General features: G+C 34.9%; 4 protein-coding genes across 4 annotated transcripts; 1 reads left to right on the plus strand and 3 right to left on the minus strand.

Annotated features, from left to right (window-relative positions):
* Nucleotides 1-172: 172 nt before the first annotated feature.
* On the plus strand, nucleotides 173-2706 carry LOC116013056 (putative late blight resistance protein homolog R1A-4). Its single transcript, XM_031252717.1, has 4 exons — nucleotides 173-1672; nucleotides 1853-2052; nucleotides 2146-2636; nucleotides 2687-2706. The coding sequence occupies exons 1-4, from the start codon at nucleotides 173-175 to the stop codon at nucleotides 2704-2706; spliced, it is 2211 nt and encodes a 736-aa protein (XP_031108577.1).
* A 2666-nt stretch (nucleotides 2707-5372) lies between these two features.
* Nucleotides 5373-8286, minus strand: LOC116013057 (putative late blight resistance protein homolog R1A-10). The gene is made up of 2 exons (XM_031252718.1): nucleotides 5730-8286; nucleotides 5373-5630 (listed from the first exon to the last, which is right to left on the minus strand). The coding sequence occupies exons 1-2, from the start codon at nucleotides 8284-8286 to the stop codon at nucleotides 5623-5625; spliced, it is 2565 nt and encodes an 854-aa protein (XP_031108578.1). The 3' UTR covers nucleotides 5373-5622.
* A 3085-nt stretch (nucleotides 8287-11371) lies between these two features.
* On the minus strand, nucleotides 11372-14308 carry LOC116012233 (putative late blight resistance protein homolog R1A-10). The gene is made up of 2 exons (XM_031251733.1): nucleotides 11720-14308; nucleotides 11372-11618 (listed from the first exon to the last, which is right to left on the minus strand). Coding segments are annotated over exons 1-2 (1788 nt in total). The 5' UTR covers nucleotides 13507-14308; the 3' UTR covers nucleotides 11372-11617.
* A 4128-nt stretch (nucleotides 14309-18436) lies between these two features.
* Nucleotides 18437-21198, minus strand: LOC116013058 (putative late blight resistance protein homolog R1B-8). Its single transcript, XM_031252719.1, has 4 exons — nucleotides 19628-21198; nucleotides 19030-19393; nucleotides 18577-18930; nucleotides 18437-18442 (listed from the first exon to the last, which is right to left on the minus strand). The coding sequence occupies exons 1-4, from the start codon at nucleotides 21196-21198 to the stop codon at nucleotides 18437-18439; spliced, it is 2295 nt and encodes a 764-aa protein (XP_031108579.1).
* Nucleotides 21199-22772: the final 1574 nt, after the last annotated feature.

The following is a 22772-nucleotide window of genomic DNA, read 5'->3' on the forward strand; positions in this document are numbered from 1 at the left end:
ATATATATATATATATATATATATATATATATATATATATATATATATATATATAAAAGTACAAATTCAGAAGTATTATATGAAAACAATTCTAGATGAAAGTGTTGATTCTTGATGAAACAACGCTAGAGAGAGCAAGAAATCATTAAAGTGAATTGAATTGAAGGATACGATGGCCTGTGTTGGTCTCGTCTCTCTTATCCGAACACTAGAGTTGCAGTTCTTAGAGCAACGACCATTCTTGGTTGTTGATTACAATGATGAAATCCAGTGTCTTCATCAAAGGCTTTCTGTTTTGGTAGCCCTTCTTGAGGAATCTGAGAAAGAGCTCAATGTTAGCCAGGCCCAGAAAGATGTTATTGCAAGAGCTAAAGACATAAGTTTGAGAGCTGAAGATGAGATTGAATCTGAAGTAATTGAGATCCTTTCCAATGGAGCTTCTCATGAAACACTCCATCAAATCTTGCAACGTCTTGCACAAGACACTGAAGGGCTTATTGAGCAAAGAAACACTACCCAAATGCTGCCGTCATATAATCCCGGCCAATCAAGCCAGGAGCACATCATACCTGGAAGAGCTTCAAAGCCGCAGCAGGATGATGCAATAATGGTAGGGCACGCCCAAGAATTGAAGAGGATGAAGGAGATGCTCCTTCAGCTCTCCACTCAGGAACGACAAGTTATATCCATTGTCGGCATGGGAGGGATTGGCAAGACAACAATGGCCAAAAACATCTACGATGATCCATCAATAAGATCTCGCTTTGATGTTCTTGGTTGGGTAACCGTGTCTCAACACTATGATTTGCAGAGAATCCTCTCCGACCTGTGCTGTTCTGTGGTACAAATGACCGATGAAGAAATTAGTAAGGTGAAAAGTAGTGTTGAGCTTGCAGACAAATTACGTCGGCGCCTGATGGGTCGAAGGTATCTTCTTGTGGTGGATGACATATGGGGCAACAGAGGATGGGATGATCTACAAAGATGCTTCCCAGATGATTCCAACGGTAGTCGAATATTGTTGACTACTAGACTCAAAAAGGTAGCAGATTACATTGGATGTTCAGGTAAGTATGTTTCAAACTTGCCTTTCCTAAATTCAAATGAAAGTTTGAAACTGTTTTCCCACAAGATGGGAAGCATAAAATTGCCTCCAGAAGTTGAAGAAGTTGGTAGAAGCATTGTGTATAAATGCGGAGGATTACCACTTGCTATTACTGTAGCCGCAGGGCTTCTCTCCCAAACCAAAAAGTCAGCAGAAAATTGGCAGAGTATTGCCTCAGAAATGAATATTCTAATGACTTCAGATCTTCATGACCAATGCTCAACCATACTCACTCTCAGTTTAAACAACTTGCCTTACCATTTAAAAGCCTGTTTCTTATACTTTGGAGTCTTTTCTAAAGTTAGAACAGAAATCCCCACAAAAGATCTTCTCAATTTATGGATTGCCGAGGGATTTATTAGGGAAGATAGTGGTAGAAGTTTGGAAGAGGGTGCCATGGGTTACTTACAAGATCTAATTGACAGAAATCTAGTGCTTGTTAGCAAGCTAAGTTTCACTGGCAATATCAAGACATGTAGATTGCACGATTTGTTATTTGACTTTTGCTTGAGAGAAGTAGAAAAAGAGAAGTTAGTGTCTGCTTTTTATCAAAGAAGTGAGAAAGAAGTAATGCGTGACACCTTGCTGCCGTTGTTTTTTTATTTTTTTATTTCTTCATATTATTTTTTGATAATAGAAAACAAACCGTTTTCTATTTATTTATTTATCTTTTTTTATTTACCGAGCCGTTGTTTGAATATGCAAAGTGCAAACCGTTGGTTAACATTTGAAACAATGAGTACTCAGCCCATATTCAGTGTCAACAATAATTTCCACAAATCTCGTACCCTTTTATTCTTTTTTGGTGATTCTGGATATTTTGTGAGGAATGACTATGTATCATGGAGACAAGATGTGTCTTTCAAGATGATAAGGGTACTGGACCTAAGGACAATTTACTTCGGTGGGGCTCCAACTTTTGACATCACGGATTTGATTCTCTTAAGGTACCTAGCTTTGAGTTCAATTAGGTGTGTAAGGGTGTTGAAACACCATTGCTTACAAACTTTAATTGTTAAGTTTCGAAATGCATGGCTTAGAGAGGAAATTGACTGTGATGAGGAGATTGGCAGTCAATGGTTGCAAGATCTATGGAAGTCTCAAAATTTGAGGTTTATTGAGTATCCTTATCCATTCCCAATAGATACTGATGAGATTCCAGTTCATGATATTTTGCACACTCTTTATTGGGTGTCTTATTTCCAGTGCACAAAAGAATTTTTTTTGAAGATTCCAAATGTTAAAGTGTTGGGGATTAGATGCACTGAAATAAGTACATTTCAAATTGGAACTTGGTGGGATAATCTTCACTACTTAACTAAGCTTGAGAAACTAGTAGTTGAAGATTTGAAGTCCGAACCAAGCAAACTTGGAAGTATTAACTCCTTTCCACAAAGCCTTAAGAAGTTGAAAATTAGAGGATCACAGCTCAGTTGGGAAGTTGTTACCGTCATCAGTATGTTGCCAAATCTTGAATCGCTCAAACTTGTCCAAGCTTATAAGATGGGAGATGAGTGGGAAACTGGAGACGGTGGGTTCCCCAAATTGAAGTTTTTGTTCATCGATGGGGCAAATTTGAAGAACTGGGAAACTATGAGTGATCATTTTCCCGTCCTTCAACGCTTAGCATTGCATCACTGCCACGACTTGGAAAAGATCCCCGAAGACTTTGAAAGCATTACTACGTTGCAATTGATTGAGTTGAAAGATTGTTATCTTTCTCTTGTGGAGTCAGCTAAGGACATTCAAGAAGCGCAAAGCACATATGGAAATGATCAACTTGTTGTTCGTGACTATGACACTCGAGCTGGTAGGGTTTGATCTTTGCTTTTATTTTAATCTCATTTATTTTAATTTCACCCTTTTTTTTGACAATATTTGTTTATTACTGAATATTAGGAGCACAAGCTCTCCAATGTAGAAATTGAAAAAATTAAAGCAGATCGAGCAATCAAGGAATTTGAAGGTGGAGGAGGCCAGGCTGTGATGTTTTTCAATGTTTTCTATCTCTCTTGTATCACATCATTTGTATTGAATATTTCATGGGATAATGCATTTTGTTTCCTACTATACTTGTCTTCAATTTTAGATTTGATCATTTTCTACGCATCTAAATGCAGCTTTCAAAATTTTCAACCTATATATATATAATGCACTTTCCATTTTCCCCATTTACTTAACACATTTTTTGTGTAAAAAATAATGTTAATATACTTTTTGGGTTAATTCTATTATTGTAATTAGTATAGAAAAACTTTTGTCAAAGTTAATCCTCCACGAAAATATTAATTACAAGCAGACTTAACAGTTATACGTTTGAAAATTTGAGGCGGTAAGTATGATATGTAAGAAATTGAAATGTGTAAAGTAAATGACACAGAATATATATAATGTTAGAAAATGGTGTAATTCTTATAAGCCACTCTTTTCCTATCCATCGAGAGAAATTTCACTAGTAACTTTGTTCACCATACACATTAAAAAGCTGTGAAAACAAACTTGGGCTTTGATCACAAAGCTAAGCCAACATAGGAAGGAAAAGACCGTGGTTAGACCCTCAATAGAAGCAAAATACAAAGCAGATGTCTCTGCTAAGGTAACATGGTTAGTTGCTCTGATCTCCTTCGAGATCAACTTATTGGTCTCAATATACTAAAACCACCCTGACTCTGGTGTGATAATCTTGATGTTCATATTTGTGTGCAAATCCTTTTTTCATGCCTAAAACCACCCTGACCCGTCCATATTCACAATTTTATAACTATATGTTCACAATTTCTCTATATTCACAATTTTAGATCTCAATATACAAAATTATATTACTCAATATTCACAATTTTTGAACTCTATATTCATAATTATCAAAGTGTTATTTAAAAATAACCGTTATCCTTAAAGACAACACGCTAACGACAACGAATAAATAAAATCGTTGTCTTTATTAGAAAAATGTATAAAGACAAAAGTTTTAAGAGCATCCATATCAATGGATAATAAAATGTTTTTGGAATAGTGTTTGATGATGTGGAGGAAAGATAATATAGAGAGAAGGTGTTGGGTTCTTCTGCAAGTATCAAATATTGGAACAGTGCAATTCAAATTAATGAAGGGATTGGAACAGTGCAATTCATTAATGAAGGGATGGTATGCTGTGCGCGTATTGCGCACAGCAAGTGCCCACCGGGCGCGTGCAGTTCACGCGCCCGGTGGAGCGTTATTTTACAGTCTCTGAGACTGACGCAAGGACTGATTTGCGTCAGTTTCACAGCACCTTTTTGTTTTCTTTTTTAATTTTTCCTTTTTTATATTTTTTTTTATCTTTTCTCCTCTCATATTCTCTTTCCTAATCACACTTACAAAAACTCCTCAATTACCGCGAAAAAACTCCATTGATAAGGATGCTCTAAAACCATTGTCGTAGAAGCTGAGGCTATGTGCATGAGGGAGGCGTTAAGCTGGCTTAAGGATACGGGTTTGGGAAGGGTTTGATGTTGAGACGGATTCCCAACTCTTGCTCAATGCGATTAAGGGACCCTCTTTTTATTCTACTTTTGGTTTACTTGTGTCTGACATTAAAGAATTGGCATCTATGATTCATGATGTCGAATTTAGTTTTGTTAAACGATCTGCGAATCGTGCCGCCCATGTTGTTGCTAGGGAGGCCTTTTCTGTGTTAGGTTGTGATGAGTGGTTTGATACCCCTCCATTGTTTCTTGTTGACATTCTTGTTGATGATTCAATGAATTAATACCTTTTTCTAAAAATAAAACCATTGTCGTAGAAGTGTTGTGTATTTAAAGTGCGCTTAAAGACAACATATCAATGACAACTGATAAATAAAATCGTTGTCTTCCAAAAAAATTGTTTAAAGACAACGGTTTTACAAAATCGTTGTCTTTGAAGTGTTGTGTGTTCAAGTGCGCTTAAAAACAACACACCAACGATAATGATTAAATAAAATCGTTGTCTTCAAAAAATGACCAAAGACAATGATTTTAAAAAATTGTTGCATGTCTTTGAAGTGTTGTGTATTCAAGTGCAATTAAAAACAAGACACAAACGACAACATTTAAATAAAATTGTTGTCTTTAAAAAAACAAGGGCGCGCAAATACAGTGGTTTTAAAAGACAATGTTTTTTTAAAAAAAGTTATTGTCTTGGTAGTGCTGTTTTTGTGCATTTTTCTTCTAGTGTTACCGTTTTTGTACTCTGCGTCAAAAGCAATACAAAGAATAGAAATAGAAAGTGAAGGCAAGAGGAACTGAAAGATGCAAGAACACATTTTATTGATAACTGACCAGTATACGTACAAACAACTTGAAGAAATTGTATCTCTGCTAGAAAATAAATTAGACATAAATAATGACCATAGTATTAATAATATTTTACAACACTTGGCATGAATTATTCAATACAATTGATGTGTTTAAAAAAAAAAATCAAAGTCACAACCTTCATCTTCAATTACCTTGATTCCTCTGTATGCTTTTATTTTATTTCTTCACTGAACTGTGCTCCTAATATTCTGTAAGAAACAAACATTGTCAAAATTAGTGAAAAAAAAAATAATATAAGAACAAAGATACAGACTAAAATTAAAGATATGCGAACAAATCCTACTAACTTGCAGTTTCATAGTAACGAACAACAAGTTGATCATTTCCATATAACATTTGCTCTTCTTGAATGTCCTTAGCTGACTCCACAAGAGAAGGACAACAATCTCTCAACTCAATCAATTGCAACGTAGTAATGCCTGCAAAACCTTCTGGGATCTTTTCCAAGTCATGGCAGTGATGCAATGCTAAGCGTTGAAGGACAGGAAAATGATCACTCATCGTTTTCCAGTTCTTCAATTTTGGTTCAGTAATTAACAAAAATTTCAATTTGGGGAACCCACCGTCTCGAGTTTCCCACTCCTCTCCCATGTTAAACGCTTGGCGAAGTTTAAGCGATTCAAGATTTGGCAACATACTGACGACTGTAATAAATTCCCAACTGAGTTGTGTTCCCATAATTTTCAACTCCTTAAGGCTTTGGGGAAAGGAATTAATACTTTGAAGTTCGAATGGTTCGGACTCATAATCATCAACTATTAGTTTCTCAAGCTTAGTTAAGTAGTGAAGGTTATCCCACCAAGTTTCGGTTTGATATCCATATGTTTCACCGCATCTAATCCCCAACACTTTAACATTTGGAATCTTCAAAACAAATTCTTTGGTGCACCGGAGATAAGGAACCCAAGAAAGAGTATGCAAACTATGTTGAACTGGAACCTCATCAGTATCTATTGGGAATGGATAAGGATATTCGATAAACCTCAAATTTTGAGACTTCCATAGACCTTGCAACCATTTACTGCCAATCTCCTCATCTCTGTCAAGTTCCTCAATACGGCATGGATTTGGAAACTTAACAATTAAAGTTTGTAAGCTGTGGTGATGTTTCAACACCCTTACATGCTTAATTTTACCCAAAGCTAGGTACCTTAAGAGAATCATATCCGAGATGTCAAAGGTTGGAGACTCCTTGAAACTAATATCCCTTATGTCTAGTACCCTTATCATCTTGAAACTCATATTTTGCCTCCAAGATACAGGCAATCCAGAACTTCCAGAAGCACCATAAAAGAATAAAAGGGTACGAGATTTGTGGAAATTATAGTTGTCTCTGAATTTGGGTTGAATAGTCTCTGATTGAAATGTTAACCAACGGTTTGCATATTCAAACAACGGCTCAGTGTCACCCAATTCAACAACATTCTCACTCCTTTGACGAAAAGCAGACACAAACTTATCTTTTTCTACTTCTCTTAAGCACAAGTCAAACAACAAATCGTGCATTTTACATGTCTTAATATTGCCAATGAAACTTAGCTTGCTAATAAGCACTAGATTTCTGTCAATTAGATCTTGTAAGTAATCCATGGCACCTTCTTCCAAACTTCTAATTTTAGGAAAGACCCCAAAATATAAGAAACAAGCTTTTAAATGGTAAGGCAAGTTGTTGTAACTGAGGGTGAGTATGGTTGAGCATTGGTCATGAAGATCTGAAGTCATTGGAAGATTCATTGCTAACGCAATACTCTGCCAATTTTCTATAGACTTTTTGGTTTTGGAGAGAAGCCCTGCGGCTACAGCAATAGCAAGTGGTAATCCTCGACATTTATTAACTATTCGCCTACCAATTTCTTGGACTTCAGGAGGCAGTATTATGCTTCCCAGCTTCTGGGAAAATAGTTTCCAACTTTCATTTGAATTTAGGAAAGGCAAGTTGCAAACATACTTACCTGAACATCCACTGTAATCTGCTACCTCTTTGAGTCTAGTAGTCAACAATATTCGACTACCATTGGATTCATCTGGGAAGCATCTTTGTAGATCATCCCATCCTCCGCTGTCCCATATGTCATCCACAACAAGAAAATACCTTTGACCCATGAGGCGCCGGCGTACTTTGTCTGCAAGCTCAGCACTACTTTCCACCTTACTAATTTCTTCATCAGTCATTTGTATCACAGAACGGCACAGGTCGTGGAGAATTCGCCGCAGATCATAGTGTTGAGACACGGTTGCCCAACCAAGAAGATCAAAACGAGATCTTATTAATGAGTTGTCATAAATTTTTTTAGCCATAGTTGTCTTGCCAATCCCTCCCATGCCGACAATGGATATAACTTGTCGTTCCTGAGTGGAGCGTTGAAGGAGCATCTCCTTGGTCCTCTCCAATTCTTGGGCGTGCCCTACCATTGCACCATCCAGCTTTGAAGCTCCTTCAGGTATGATGTGCTCTTGGTTTGATTGGGGATTATATGACGACGTCGACAGTATTTGGGTAGTGTTTCTTCTTTGCTGAATAAGCCCTTCAGTGTCTTGTGCAAGACGTTGCAAGATTTGATGGAGTGTTTCATGAGAAGCTCCATTGGAAAGGATCTCCATTACTTCAGATTCAATCTCATCCTCAGCTCTGAAACTTATTTCTTTAACTCTTGCAATAACATCTCTCTCGGCCTCGCTAACATTGAGCTTTTTCTCAGATTCCTCAAGAAGGGTTAGCAAAACAGAAAGCCTTTGATGAAGACACTGGATTTCATCATTGTAATCAACAACCAAGCGTGGCCGCGGCTCTAAGAACTCCAACTCCACTGTTCGGATAAGGGAGATGAGACCAACACAGGCCATCCTCAAATCACTCTAATCAGTATCTAGCTTCGTGTCATCAAGAATAATCCAACACTTATAATTTTCAATCTCAACTCACACCGCTCCTGCTTCAATCAATCAATATATTTTAATTTATTACCTACTCTACTCTCTCTGTTTTTTTTTTTTGAAAATACCTACTCTACTCTCTAAGCCAGCCTTAGTTATTAATAATATCCTGTACAATAATTGGGGAGATAATTTATAGAATTAAATAATCTTAAAATTTGTCACATTACTTTGGGAGGTACTAATAAATTAATAATGCATGTGATCAACTTTGAATATGCTGAAGAATAGCCAACTTGGAATACTAATTTATATATATATAAAAAATAGTAAAAGTATGCTCAACTTGAATTGGCACATGCAACTTGCACAGACTCCCAAATGAAAACATTGGAGGTGCTGTTAAAAATACACTTCTTTACCATCCATGTTCATCAAGGTGGGAGACAATCAGCACTCACCACCCTTGCGTTGTAATCATCTAAGGTAATTAAGCTCCGCTTTATTTGTTATTTAATTATAGTAGAACATACATACATACATGCATAAAGTGTAAGTAAAAAGTGTAAATAAAACCACTTAAAAGTGCAACCATTTTCACTTAATAGTGCAAGTAATTTACCTTTTTAACATTGGTGCACCTAATGATAACGTGTTTCACATTGGTCCACTTAATGATAACGTTTGGTGTAAGACAAAAGCAAATGAGTTTAGCAGAACAGTGTGTTAAATATGTCTAATAAAAATATAAAAATAAAGGAATACTTTTTAAAATTTTTGAAAGTGGATAATATATCTGGTTTGGAACTTTTTAATGAATTGATATAAAAGGAAAAAAACAAGGGGTTAAAAATGATTACCAACCTTTTTTTTTGCCCTGGGCCCATAAAATGTTTGGATCGGCCCCTAGGTGCAACTAATGATAACTTTAGATGCACTTAATATTGATCCTCAGTGTACATTATTTGTTGCACTTTTAATACATTTTTACTTGCACTTTTAATACATTTAACTTGCACTTAAGTGCACTATATAAAACTGCTACTTTCACTTTTAGCAAAATTTACTTGCACTTCAAAGTTCAATTATTTACGAAAATGTCAACGCATTTTAAAAAAAAAATAATAGTGTTTCTGAACAGTTAGATTTGGACACGTGGGCTACTGCGATTGGTTCTAAGTTCCCTCATGGGCATGTGGTTCTAGGGATGGCAATGTGCCCCGTCCCCGCCGGGGATCCCCGTCCCCGTCTCATACGGGGACGGGGACGGGAAAAAATTTCGGGGATAGGGGACGGGGACGGGGATACCCCTCCCTGCCCCGCCCCGTCCCCGAATAGTTATTTTAATTAGTTTTATATATATTATATATTATATATATATATATATATATATATATATTAATTTTTAAAATTAATATTGCACTATTTTAAAATGTTGACTAAGAATTGACCTGGGACGGGGATTCTCCGTCCCCGCCTAATTCCCCACGGGGACGGGGATGGGGACTATTTTTCATTTCCCGCCAGGGACGGGGACAGAGGCGAGGACGTGGTCGGGGTTTCGGGGACGGGGACGGGGAGTATACTCCCCGTCCCCGCCCCGTAGTGGTTCTCACCTTATTTGTCTCCTTTATATGTGTGTGTGTGTGTATAGGAATGCGATTCCATGAGAACCCCCTGCCATGAGTCCACGAGAATCAATCTCATTCATTAAAAAAAATATATCTATGTATTAAATTAATTGGATGATTAAAAATGTGCATGTGCATATTAGATATTATGATGTGTACGCATGTCCTTATGTTGCACACAACACATCATAATGCCTAATATGCACATGCGCATTTCTAATCCCTCCAATTAATCTCATCCATATATCATTTTTTTTATGGATGGGATTGGTTCTAATGGACTCATGGGAATGTTGGTTCTCATATGATCACAATCATATATATATATATATATATAGTAATGAGACCACTTTTAGCGTGGATTCAAGGGAAGAGGTGGTTTCAGTGGAACATTAGTCTATATATAAATTGCAATATGTATCACTATTCAAATTTGAATATATAAATTTATAAAAATATTTTTTTTATGTCTTTTTACACTAATTTTACCAAACACCTTAATTTCGATTAGTTAGCTTAGCTTATTAGTTGACACTCAGGGTGTGTTTGAAAAGTAGGAAAATGACTTCTGGAAAATGAGTCATTTTCCGGAAAACAGTTTCATTTCCGGTGTTTGGTTGCATTCTGGAAAACTGTCTTTGTGTGTTTGGTTCATTTTCTGGAAAATGAAATAAATTGTATAATTTTACATTTTAATTATTTTTTAAAAATATAAAATAATAATAATAATATATAAAATAATAATATTTCTTTTAAAAAGTAACAAATGTGACCATTTTGGCCAAAAAAAGTTGTGAAACCAAGTCCGGAAAATGACTTCCAGAAAAAAAAATCCGGACGTCATTTTCCGGAAAAATAGCCTCATTTTCCTTGGTCAACGGAAATTGTTTTCCGTTGACTGCATTTTCCATGCACTGCCAAACACCAAAAGCCCGGAAAATCATTTTCCAGGCAACCAAACACACCCTCAATGTGAGCCCAAATCTTCACTCCAAAATGCATATTTCTTCTACCTCATTTGTTCTTTTGGGTCCCCTAACCAACCTGATTGGCGTGATGGTTCAGCACCTCGTCCCTTAAGCATGAGGTTAGGAGTTTGATCCCCACACATATGAATGGAGCCAATCCCCTACCACTTAGTGTGCTGGAGGGATACCTTCGGGCAACAAAATAAAAAAATAAAAAAAATTGTTCCTTTGGGGCATTATGTTACAACCAGCACATGTTTAGCTTCTAATTAACACATAAAAGTAACTCAGGATTATCTTACAATAGTAGTACTAAGAAAACAGCAAGAATTAGCATTATTATCTTACAATAGTTGTACTGTGCGTCAAAACCAATACAGAGAAGTACTAAGATTTCCTTAACTCCGCGTCAAAAGCAATACAGGGAATAGAAAGAGATAGTGCAGGCAAGAGAAATTGAAAAATACAGGAACACATTTTATTGATAACTGACCAGTATACATACACACAACACTTGGCATGAAATATAAAATAAAAAAAATAAATAAAATAAAAAGCAAACAAACAAAGAAATACACCCCCCTCACACACACACAAAAGGTGAAATCATTAAAAATCACAGCCTTCATCTTCAAATTTCAATTCCCTTGATTCCTAGATCTGCTTTTATTTTATTTCTTCATTGAACTGTGCTCCTAACATTCTGTACGAAATAAATATTGATCAAAATTAGTGCAAAAAAAATATAATTAATATAAGAACAAAGATACAGACTAAAATTAAAGATATGCAAACAAACCCTACCAACTCCGAGTTTCGTAGTCACGAACAACAAGTTGATCATTTCCATATGTGCTTTGCTCTTCTTGAATGTCCTTAGCTGACTCCACAAGAGAAAGACAACAATCTTTCAACTCAATCAATTGCAGCGTAGTAATGTTTGCAAAGTCTTCGGGGATCTTTTCCAAGTCGTGGCAGTGATGCAATGCTAAGCGTTGAAGGACAGGAAAATGATCACTCATCGTTTCCCAGTTCTTCAATTTTGCAGCACTGATGAATAAAAATTTCAATTTGAGAAACCCACCGTTTCCAGTTTCCCACTCCTCCTCTCCCATGTCATACGCTTGGAAAAATTTGAGAGATTCAAGATTTGGCAACATACTAATGACGGTAATAAATTTCAAACTGAGTTGTGTTCCCACAATTTTCAACTTCTTAAGGCTTTGGGGAAAGGAATTAATACTTTGAAGTGGGAATGGTATGGACTCAAAATCTTCAACTATTAGCTTCTCAAGCTTAGTTAAATAGTGAAGATTATCCCACCAAGTTTCAGTTTGAATTGAACATATTTCCAAACACCTAATCCCTAGCACTTTAACATTTGGAATCTTCAAAACAAATTCTTTGGTGCACCGGAGATAAGGCACCCAATAAAGAGTGTGCAAAATATCTTGAGCTGGAATCTCATCAGTATCTATTGGGAATGAATAGGGATACTCGATAAACCTCAAGTTTTGAGACTTCCATAGACCTTGCAACCATTTACTGTCAATCTCCTCATCACTCTCAATCTTAACAATTAAAGTTTGTAAGCTGTGGTGATGTTTCAGAACCCTTACATACTTTATTGTACTCAAAGCTAGGTACCTTAAGAGAATCAGATCCGAGATGTCAAAGTTTGGAGCTTCCTCGAATTGAATTTCCCTTAGGTCCAGTACCCTTATCATCTTGAAACTCATATTTTGTCTCCAAGATTCAGCCGCCCCAAAAACTCCAGAAGCACCGAAAAAGAAAAAAAGGGTACGAGATTTGTGAAAATTATAGTTGTCACTGAATTTGGGCCGAGGATTATACATTGTTTGAAAGGTTAACCAACGGTTTGCATATTCAAACAACGGCTCGGTGTTGCCCAATTTAACAACATTCTCACTCCTTTGACGAAAAGTAGACAACAACTTCTCTTTTTCTACTTCTCTCAAACACAAGTCAAACAACAAATCGTGCATTCTACATGTCTTAATATTGTCAAAGAAACTTAGCTTGCTAATAAGCACTAGATTTCTGTCAATTAGATCTTGTAAGTAATCCATGGCACCCTCTTCCAAACTTCTACCACTATCTTCCCTAACAAATCCCTCGGCAATCCATAAATTAAGAAGATTCTTTATGGAGATTTCTCTTCTAACTCTAGGAAAGACTCCAAAATATAAGAAACAAGCTTTTAAATGGTAAGGCAAGTTGTTGTAACTGAGGGTGAGTATGGTTGAGCATTGGTCATGAAGATCTGAAGTCATTGGAAGATTCATTGCTGACGCAATTTTCTGCCAATTTTCTACTGACTTTTTGGTTTTGGAGAGAAGCCCTGCGGCTACAGTAATAGCAAGTGGTAATCCTCGGCATTTATTAACAATGCGCTTACCAATTTCTTCAACTTCTGGTGGCAATTTTATGCTTCCCAGCTTTTGGGAAAACAGTTTCCAACTTTCATTTGAATCTAAGAAAGGCAAGTTGCAAACATATTTACCTGAAGATCCAGTGTAATCTGCTACCTCTTTGTAGATCATCCCATCCTCTGCTGCCCCATATGTCATCCAGGACAAGAAGATACCTTTGACCCATCAGTCTCCGACGTAATTTGTCTGCTAGGTCACTGCTTTTCAACTTACTAATTTCTTCATCAGTCATTTGTATAACAGAACGGCAAAGGTCGTGGAGAATTCTGCGCAGATCATAGTGTTGAGACACGGTTGCCCAACCAAGAAGATCAAAGCGAGATCTTATTGATGGATCATCATAGATTTTTTTGGCCATAGTTGTCTTGCCAATCCCTCCCATGCCGACAATAGATATAACTTGTCGTTCGTGAATGGAGCTTTGAAGGAGCATCTTCTTCGTCCTCTCCAATTCTTGGGCGTGCCCTACCATTGCACCATCCAGCTTTGAAGCTCCTCCAGGTATGATGTGCTCTTGGTTTGATTGGGGATTATATGACGACAGCATTTGGGTAGTGTTTCTTTGCTGAATAAGCCCTTCAGTGTCTTGTGCAAGACGTTGCAAGATTTGATGGAGTGTTTCATGAGAAGCTCCATTGGAAAGGATCTCCATTACTTCAGATTCAATCTCATCTTCAGCTCTCAAACTGATTTCTTTAACTCTTGCAATAACATCTCTCTCGGCCTCGCTAACATTGAGCTTTTTCTCAGATTCCTCAAGAAGGGCCACCAAAACAGAAAGCCTTTGACGAAGACACTGGATTTCATCATTGTAATCAACAACCAAGCGTGGCCGTGGCTCTAAGAACTCCAACTCCACTGTTCGGATAAGGGAGATGAGCCCAACACAGGCCATCCTCAAATCACTCTAATCATTAATTTCTAGCTTCGTGTCATCAAGAATCAACACTTTTAAGCTAGAATTGTTTTGACATAATACTTCTGAATTTAATTTGAACCTAACTTATAATTTTCAATCTCAACTCACACCGCTCCTGCTTCAATCAATCAATATATTTTAATATTTTCGTATTATATTTTAATTTATTACCTACTCTACTCTCTAAGCCGCCCTTAGTTATTATTAATAATATCCTGTACAATTGGAGACATAATTTCTAGAATTTAAAAGAATTATATAATCTTAAAATTTGTCACAATACTTTGGGAGGTACTAATAATGCATGTGATCAACTTGGAATATGCTGAAGAATAACCAACTACTTCATATATTAGAAGAGATTTGTAATGTAGCTATGATGTTACGTAAACCAACCCAACGACCAATTTATAATTATAATAATTAATAATATAAAGAAGAAATTCTAGATCAAGTTGCCAACTACCATGTAGTGTATGTGATTGCATCACATTGCGATTCTAAATGGATGATTATAAGTTTGAACTTCGATGGTGGAGCTTAGATTATTATTCGGGCTGAAAATGCTTGAGAAAGTATAAAACAAATACTACATGGTAAAGAATCATGAATATTTTAAAAAATAAATAAATAAGTTCTAGCGAAAAGACTAACCGACACAATTAGATTTCTTCAAAACTATAATTTAAAAAATAATAATAAAAAAAAAATTAGTAAAAGTATGCTCAACTTGGCACATGCATGCAACTTGCAGAGACTCCCAAATGAAAACATTGGAGGTGCTGTTAAAAATACACTTCCCCCATCTCAAAGGATTGTTTAACATTATTTTTTATTAATCAATACAATCTAATTTTAGAGTCCGTTTAAAATTGAAAATAAATAAATAAATTTGGAGAGTTATTTTTATTTTATTTTTTTTAATTTGAGTATAAAAAAAAACTAAAATGAAAATACTCATTCTAACAAAAATAAAAATTAAAAAACTCATTTTAATTTGCTGAAAAGGTCTTTTGAAATTTTACTTTTAAGAAAATATTTTCCGAGTTTAATTTCTTTCTCAAGCTCAACTCTTTTTGAGTGGTGTTAGATTATTAAAATAGTTGCATTGATTCGATGAGATTGGTGATTTATTTTAATTTTTAATGTTTTTATAACTTCAAGGGGGGTAAAAGCATGTTCAACTTGGCACATGCAACTTGCAGAGGCTCCCAAATCCTTTATATAATAAATTACATGTTGTCCTAGTTTAACGCATACATATTGAATTTTTTTACAGACCCAATTCTCTTATTTGAAATCATTTCTTTCAGAAACACTAATGAAAACAGTGAGGTACTGTTAAAAATAAAATTCCACCATCTCAAAGGTTTGTTCAACGTCATTTCTTATTAAATAATACAATCTCATGTGCATGACTTTCGACAACACTGATTTCAACAATACTCAATAGACAACTGTTATCTTTACGCGGGACTTACAACAACACTGATTTTTTTCTTTACGCGGGACTTACAACAACACTGATTTTTTTTTTTTTTGAGAAACAACCAAACAAATATATTAAACGTACCATCAGAAAATGATTACAACAACACTGATTTTAACAACAAAAATTTTACCTCAAAGACAACAATTTTTAATCATTGTCTATGTGCATTTTTCTTGTAGTATTTGGTTTGAAATTAAAATGACTTTTAGAAATTATTTTCTAAATTTTAATATTTAGTTATTCATAGAAAATGAATTGAAGTCAATGAAAATATACCTTCTGCTCAAAAGAAAAAATGACTTTTTTTTTTTTTTTGTTGCAAAAAAAAAATTGTTCTAAATTTTGTACTCGGAACACGTTTTTCGAATCCCTCACTCAAGCTCCATGCTCACTCTCTCCCCCTCTCTTGAGTTCGTGTCAAATGGGTAGGCCAATCCACAATTTGCTTAGGCACTATTTGAACTTGCCCAAACTGGTCCAGTTAAAATTTAGATTAGACCAAATAATAAAATCTTGTCCCGTTTTCAGAAATAAAATAAAATCTTGTCCGTGTAATGAAATTACTGTAGTTATACTATGGACGGTGGATCCTAGTCCAAAACAACTTTGTTACAACGAAAGTTTTGAGTTTCTGAACATTAAGTTTTAAATTTGTTAACATATAACGTCTAGCTTCTGAACATATGTAACTATGTGAGACATGTTATGAACATGTAACAAAGTGAATGTTGTAGTGTCTAATTTATGAATATTAAGCTTTGAATTCATAAAGAGATTTTTTTCAAAATGGTCCCTCGATTGCTCATTCTCAATTTGGTGCAATTGAAAGTCTAAATGCAAAATTTAATGTCTACTCTTCAATGACGAACTCCAAGAGAACTTTTGCACAGCTTCAATATGCTAGAATGGAATCAATGTCTCAATTTGGGGAAGATAATACAAGATTCCAACTACATCTCAAACTTTTTGAGATTTATCCAAAAATTAATGATTAAATATTTAAGACTGTGAACATTCATGATTCTTATCCTATGTTTGAATTTAATTATAAGTATTTAAATTCAAATATATAATATGACATGGTAAAAACACACTTTATTAATTTGTAATACAGCGGACATTAATCCTTATAATATCTCATTATTGCATTGTGTGGACCATGTACGGTCCAAAAACACATAAAATACATTATTATAACTTATAAAATATATTATTTTAACACATAAAGTATATTATTCTAACTCATAAAATACATTATTCTAACTCATGAAATACATTATCTTACCCTAAAATTTCATAATTCAAACACATATAAAGTATATTATTCTAACACATAAAGTACATTATTTTAATTCATAAAATATATTATCTTACCTAAAATGTTTATTATTCTAACATAAGTACGGAACAAAAAAAATTTTAATATCAAAAACTCAAAACAACATCGTTTTGGAATTTGCCTATCACCTCTCAAATGGGCTGCTCGCACAATTTCTTTTATCATGAACTAGCAAATTAATTAAGCCGACAACAATAAATGACAATCAACCTCCAACCAAACCTCAGTAATAATTTTGTCAGCCCGTTTGTCATTTCCAAAATTTTCAATTTCTACATAGGCAAACACATACTAACAATCGTAATATGTTAAAGACCATGGTTCACACAGTTATATGGACCATGTTGATACACAAAAAATAAATATTGCCAAATAAATAAGTGATAGAATTAAAATGATATTTTAGTGTTGATGTAATGAACTTATTTTTTGTATAAATTGAAACTAAGTAGTAGAGCTCATACAGATATGTATTGTCAAATGAACTTATAGTAGAATTAAAATGATATTTTAGTGTTGTTATAATGAATCTATTGTATGTGTAAAATGATACTATAATGAAGTAATGAACGTATTGTGTTTATAAAATGAAATTAGATAGCAAATACATGGAAATTAATTAAAATGATATTTCAACATAACTATAATAAAATTAGTGTGTGAAAAATAAAACTAAAATATATTGCATATCATGGTCCATGCTGTTACCTGAACCGTATCATATATAGTAAAATTTGCCCACATACTAATGATTAGTACTGAATATTCAAACAAACAAGGAAAAACTTATGATATTCTGTACTTAATTATTCTGTTGTTACATGACAAATAATTTTGTGAACATTTGTATATTTTTTATCTGAGTCTTGAGTTCATAGCATATATAATTGTTGTAATTACATGCCCATTACGTTCAGAGAAAAAAAAGAGAGAGAAATATATAACATCATGTATGGATCGGAAAAGTGAAATAATTAACATCTTCGATCACCTGTGCGTCTTACTAAATCTTCCAGCTCGCATGGACAACTCAGTTGGTTACAGGGGTGAAATTTAGGAAGAAAAATTAGGGATCGAGTCTCATCAAATGCAGTGTGGGAGCAACCTTTCAAAGTGAAAAAGCTCTTTGTGCACAGTAAGAAAATGTCTAGTCTTTGTATTTAGCTGAGTTAAATTTACATCCTCTCATATGTTCTGTCAGGCCGAGGCGTGGGAAAGAAATCTCATCATTCAGGGGGCGTCCCTAATGTTTGTCAAAAACAAATATTGTAAATAAAATAAAATAAATGAAAAAAACTAGAAATTAAAAGATATGAGGTCAAACCTAAATATGTATCATAGTCACGAACAATAAGCTCATCGTATCCATATAAGTTGTAAATAAAATAAAATGAATGAAAAAAAACTAGAAATTAAAAGATATGAGGTCAAACCTAAATATGTATCATAGTCACGAACAATAAGCTCATCGTATCCATATAAGTTCTCTTGCTCATCACGAATTTGCCGGGCTGACTCCACAAGAGAAGGAGTACAAGCTTTTAAATCAATCAATTGTAATGTCAAAACATCTACAAAACCCGCAGGAATCTCATGTAAATAATAGCAATAGTGCAAGGCTAGGCGCTCAAGGACAGGAAAATGATCACTCGTGCTATTCCAATACTTCAATTCTGCATCACTGATGAATAAAAACTTCAACTTAAGAAAGCCGCCATCAATAGTTTCCCACTCTTCTCCCATGCACTCTGCACGGATAAGTTTGAGCACTTCAAGATTTGGCAATATGCTAAAGGCGGCAATAGCTTCCCACTGCAGTAGTACTCTAATGAGTGTTAACTTCTTAAGTTGTAGTGGGAAAGTACTAATAATACTTGGAGGTGGGCTTGTTGGAAACCAATAACTACAAACTTTTAGTTTCTTAAGCTTAGCTAAATAGCAAAGATTTTCCCACCAAGTTTGGATTTCAAATTCAGATTCTTCTTCAACACTACATCTAATTGCTAACACTTGAACATTTGGAATCCCCAAAACAAATTGCTTCGTACACTGAAAATCAGGCAACCAATAAAGAGTTTGCAAATTTTCTTGAACAACATCCTCATCAATATGCGGCTTTGGGAATTGAAAGGGAAACTTGATGTACCTTAAGCTTTGAGACTTCCAAACACCATGCAACCACTCTCTGCCCACATCATCTTGAGAGCCATTAGCATTGTGATCTTGTACAATTAATGTTTGTAGGTTACAATGATGTTTTATAGCCCCTACATACCTAATTGAACGCAAACGTAGGTACCGTAGAAAAATTAGATCCTCAATGCCAATGTTTGGTACCATGATGAACAAAATTAAAGTTAGGTCCAGAACCCTTATCCTTTTGAAAGAATTATACAAATTCCATGGGGTTATATAAGGACCAAAAAATAAAAGGGCTCGAGATTTGTGGAAAGTATAGTTTTCACAATTATAGTTGGGCAAGTAAGACGACCGTGATTGAAATCTTAACCAGCGATTGCCATCTTCATAACACTTTGGTTGGGTTTCATCTAACTGAACACTCTCAATCTCTTCATGAATAACAGACAAAAGCTTCTCATCTTTAGCTTTTCTCAAGCACAAGTCATATACCAAATCATGAATTCTGCATGCCTTAATATTGCCCAACAAACTTAACTCACTAATAAGCACTAAGTTTCTGCCAATTAGATCTTGTAGATAGTCACTGGCAACTTCTTCCAAGTTTCTTTCGCTATCCACTTTAATAAATCCCTCTGCAATCCATAACTTGATAAGATCTTTTGTGGGCATTTCATAATCTTCAGGAAAAACACTAAAGTATAAAAAGCAAGATTTCAAACGATAAGGTAAATTGCTGTAACTCAAAGTGAGTATCTTTGAGCATTGTTCATGAAGAGTTGAAGTGGCAGATAAATTTATTGCTGATGCAACACTTTCCCAATTTTCTGTTTTTGATAGAAGCCCTGCAACTATAACAATAGCAAGTGGCAACCCTTGGCATTTATGAATAATGCGCCTCCCAATTTCTTCGAGTTCTACCGGCAAGGTTTCCTCGTTGGAAACTTTAGAGTAGAATAACTTCCAACTTTCATCCAAATTTAAAAATGACAAGGTACAAACATACTTACTTAAACCAGCATAGTTTGCCACCTCTTTGAGTCGAGTTGTCAACAATATTCGACTACCATTGAAATCATCTGGAAGACATCTTTGGACATCATCCCAAACTTTAGTGTCCCATACGTCATCCATTACAAGTAGATACCTTTGACCCATTAGACATTGGCGCAGTTTGTTTGCTAGGTCAAGGGTGTCTACCTTGTTAATTTCATCATTAGTCATTTGTACAATAGAATGACAAAGATGATGAAGAATTTTTCTCAAATTATGATCTTGAGACACTGTTGTCCAACCATGGAGGTCAAAATGGGATCTAATTGACAGATCATCATAGATTATTTTGGCGAAAGTTGTCTTGCCTATACCTCCCATACCGACAATGGACACAACTTGTCGTTCTGGAGGTGAGCCTTGAAGGAGCATTTCCTTCATCCTAGCCAATTCCATGGCATGCCCTACCATATCTTCTTCGTCGAGCTTTGAAATCCGGCCTCGGGTGGAACCACCAACTATGATGTTCTCATCATGGTTTGATGACGAAACCGATTGATGAGGAGAATATGACTCTTTAATGTTTCTTCTTTTCTTAATGCACTCGATAATCCCGTCAATGTCTCGTGCAAGACTTTGCAAGATTTGATGGAGTCCTTCAAGAGAAGATGGTTGATCCCCCATAGAAACAATCTCCATTACTTGAGATTCAATATCACCTTCAGCTTTGAAAGTTATGTCCTTAACTCTTGCAATCAGATCTTTAAAAGCCTCATCATCACTAACCCAAAGCTTTTTCTCTGATTCCTCAAGAAGGGCTTGCAAAAGAGAGAGGCTTTGATGAAGAAAGTGGATGATTTGGTTGTCATCAAGAACCACACGGGATTGGCGTTGTAAGAACTCCAACTCTAATGTTCGGATAAGAGAGATGAGAGTAACACAAGCCATATATCCTCACTACTCTTTCATCCTCTCTATTTGCGAGTGTCTAATGCAAAATGAATGTTTTAGCTTAGCTTGCAAGGGAGGGATTATTGTTGTGATATAATACTAAAACAAATTCAAGCTCTTTACCATTTCATCATCATTATTTAATTTTGCTATTTACCTACTCCATCTATCTACTCTCCTTAGCTTGCAGATGAAGATTTAGTATATTAATGGTGTCATGCATATATAGTCAAACAAATAATTTCTAGGATTTATCTGAGTTCAGTAAATAATAATCTTTAAATTTGTCATATTAATATGTTGAACTTGTCACCAGGCCACCAACACAGATTCTCAACAACTTAATATTTTGTCCTAGTTTAGCTTAGCTAGAGTCATAGACTTTTGGCAGGTTAAAGTTAAAGAAAATTTTACACTAAACCCCAATTATATAATAATTTGAATTGGTCCTAACTCCTAATGTCAAAAACAATTAGGTGGTGTATGCTTGGAGTTTGTCACAGTACAATGAATTTTGATACCTATTATCATATTTGTTTGTCTACTTTTGTTATCCTATTATTGAAATCAAATTTTTTAGTAATTATTACAAAACACATTATTCTTTTATTCTACTTTTGAACACTGGAATCAAAAATAGGGGAGAAAAATAATAAAAATAAAAATAAAATGTTACTATCCAAGCATTAAATTTATATGAAAGTCATATATATATATATATATATATATATATATATATATATATATATATAATTCAGTTTGCATGTGGTAGGGTTTCTCAGGTGCGGTTGTGCATTGAGAGGAGAGTCATTGATCTTACCAAAATCAACGTCCAGGATTAACAACTTAAAAAAAATGCGGTGGTAATTTGGTCATTTTTCATATGGATGGGTCAAACTTAAGGTGCGTAGGGTTTATGTTTAAGGTGCGTAGATCTTGTGCTTAAGGTGCGTCGTGTTCCTTCTTTAGGTGCGTGGGTTCTGTGCTTAAGGTCCGTGCAGTTGAGAACTTAAGGTGCATATTTTTTTTGAAACTTAAGGATCGTTGTTTTACTTCTTAAAGTGCGTGGTTTGCCTTCTTATTAGGGTGTGTGGTTTGTGTGCTTAAGGTGCGTCAGTTGTGAAAATTTAAGTGCGTCGGTCTAAAGTTTTAGGTGCGTTGTTTTTACTTCTTAAGGTGCGTGGTTTGGCTTCTTAAGGTGCGTGATTTGTATGCTTAAGGTGCGTCATTTGTTGAAGGAAAAGTGAAAGAAAGTAACACCAGAAAGAGTTCAAGATTGAGTATAAAATTGACTACCGAATTGAGTATAGAATTGAGTGAATGATTGAGTACAAAATTGCGTATAGCTATGTTTGAATATTACTTGTTATACGCGCACGTTTTTTTTTTTTTTTTAAATTTTCAATGATTTGAGTCATTGATCTGGATTTGATCAACGGCTCAAATCTAATCGCACATTCGCACCGGAGCAAGTTACCGCACTAGAACTCATCCCTCTATATATATATATATATATATATATATATATATATATATATATATATATATATATATATATATATATATATATA

This window comes from Ipomoea triloba, chromosome 3 (genome assembly GCF_003576645.1).
Source record: "Ipomoea triloba cultivar NCNSP0323 chromosome 3, ASM357664v1".
Taxonomy (NCBI): Eukaryota; Viridiplantae; Streptophyta; class Magnoliopsida; order Solanales; family Convolvulaceae; genus Ipomoea; species Ipomoea triloba.

Excerpts from the sequence above, each read along its gene's own strand:
- LOC116013056 (XM_031252717.1), top strand. The coding sequence starts at position 173 with ATGGCCTGTGTTGGTCTCGTCTCTCTTATCCGAACACTAGAGTTGCAG. Across the intron at positions 2,053-2,145 it reads ACGGATTTGATTCTCTTAAG|AGAGGAAATTGACTGTGATG; the intron begins GTACCTAGCTTT and ends TGCATGGCTTAG. Across the intron at positions 2,637-2,686 it reads TGAGTGGGAAACTGGAGACG|AACTGGGAAACTATGAGTGA; the intron begins GTGGGTTCCCCA and ends GCAAATTTGAAG.
- LOC116013057 (XM_031252718.1), bottom strand. The coding sequence starts at position 8,286 with ATGGCCTGTGTTGGTCTCATCTCCCTTATCCGAACAGTGGAGTTGGAG.
- LOC116012233 (XM_031251733.1), bottom strand. The coding sequence starts at position 13,506 with ATGACATATGGGGCAGCAGAGGATGGGATGATCTACAAAGAGGTAGCA.
- LOC116013058 (XM_031252719.1), bottom strand. The coding sequence starts at position 21,198 with ATGGCTTGTGTTACTCTCATCTCTCTTATCCGAACATTAGAGTTGGAG. Across the intron at positions 19,394-19,627 it reads TATGAAGATGGCAATCGCTG|GTATGTAGGGGCTATAAAAC; the intron begins GTTAAGATTTCA and ends GCGTTCAATTAG. Across the intron at positions 18,931-19,029 it reads CTAAGCTTAAGAAACTAAAA|TGGGAAGCTATTGCCGCCTT; the intron begins GTTTGTAGTTAT and ends GTACTACTGCAG.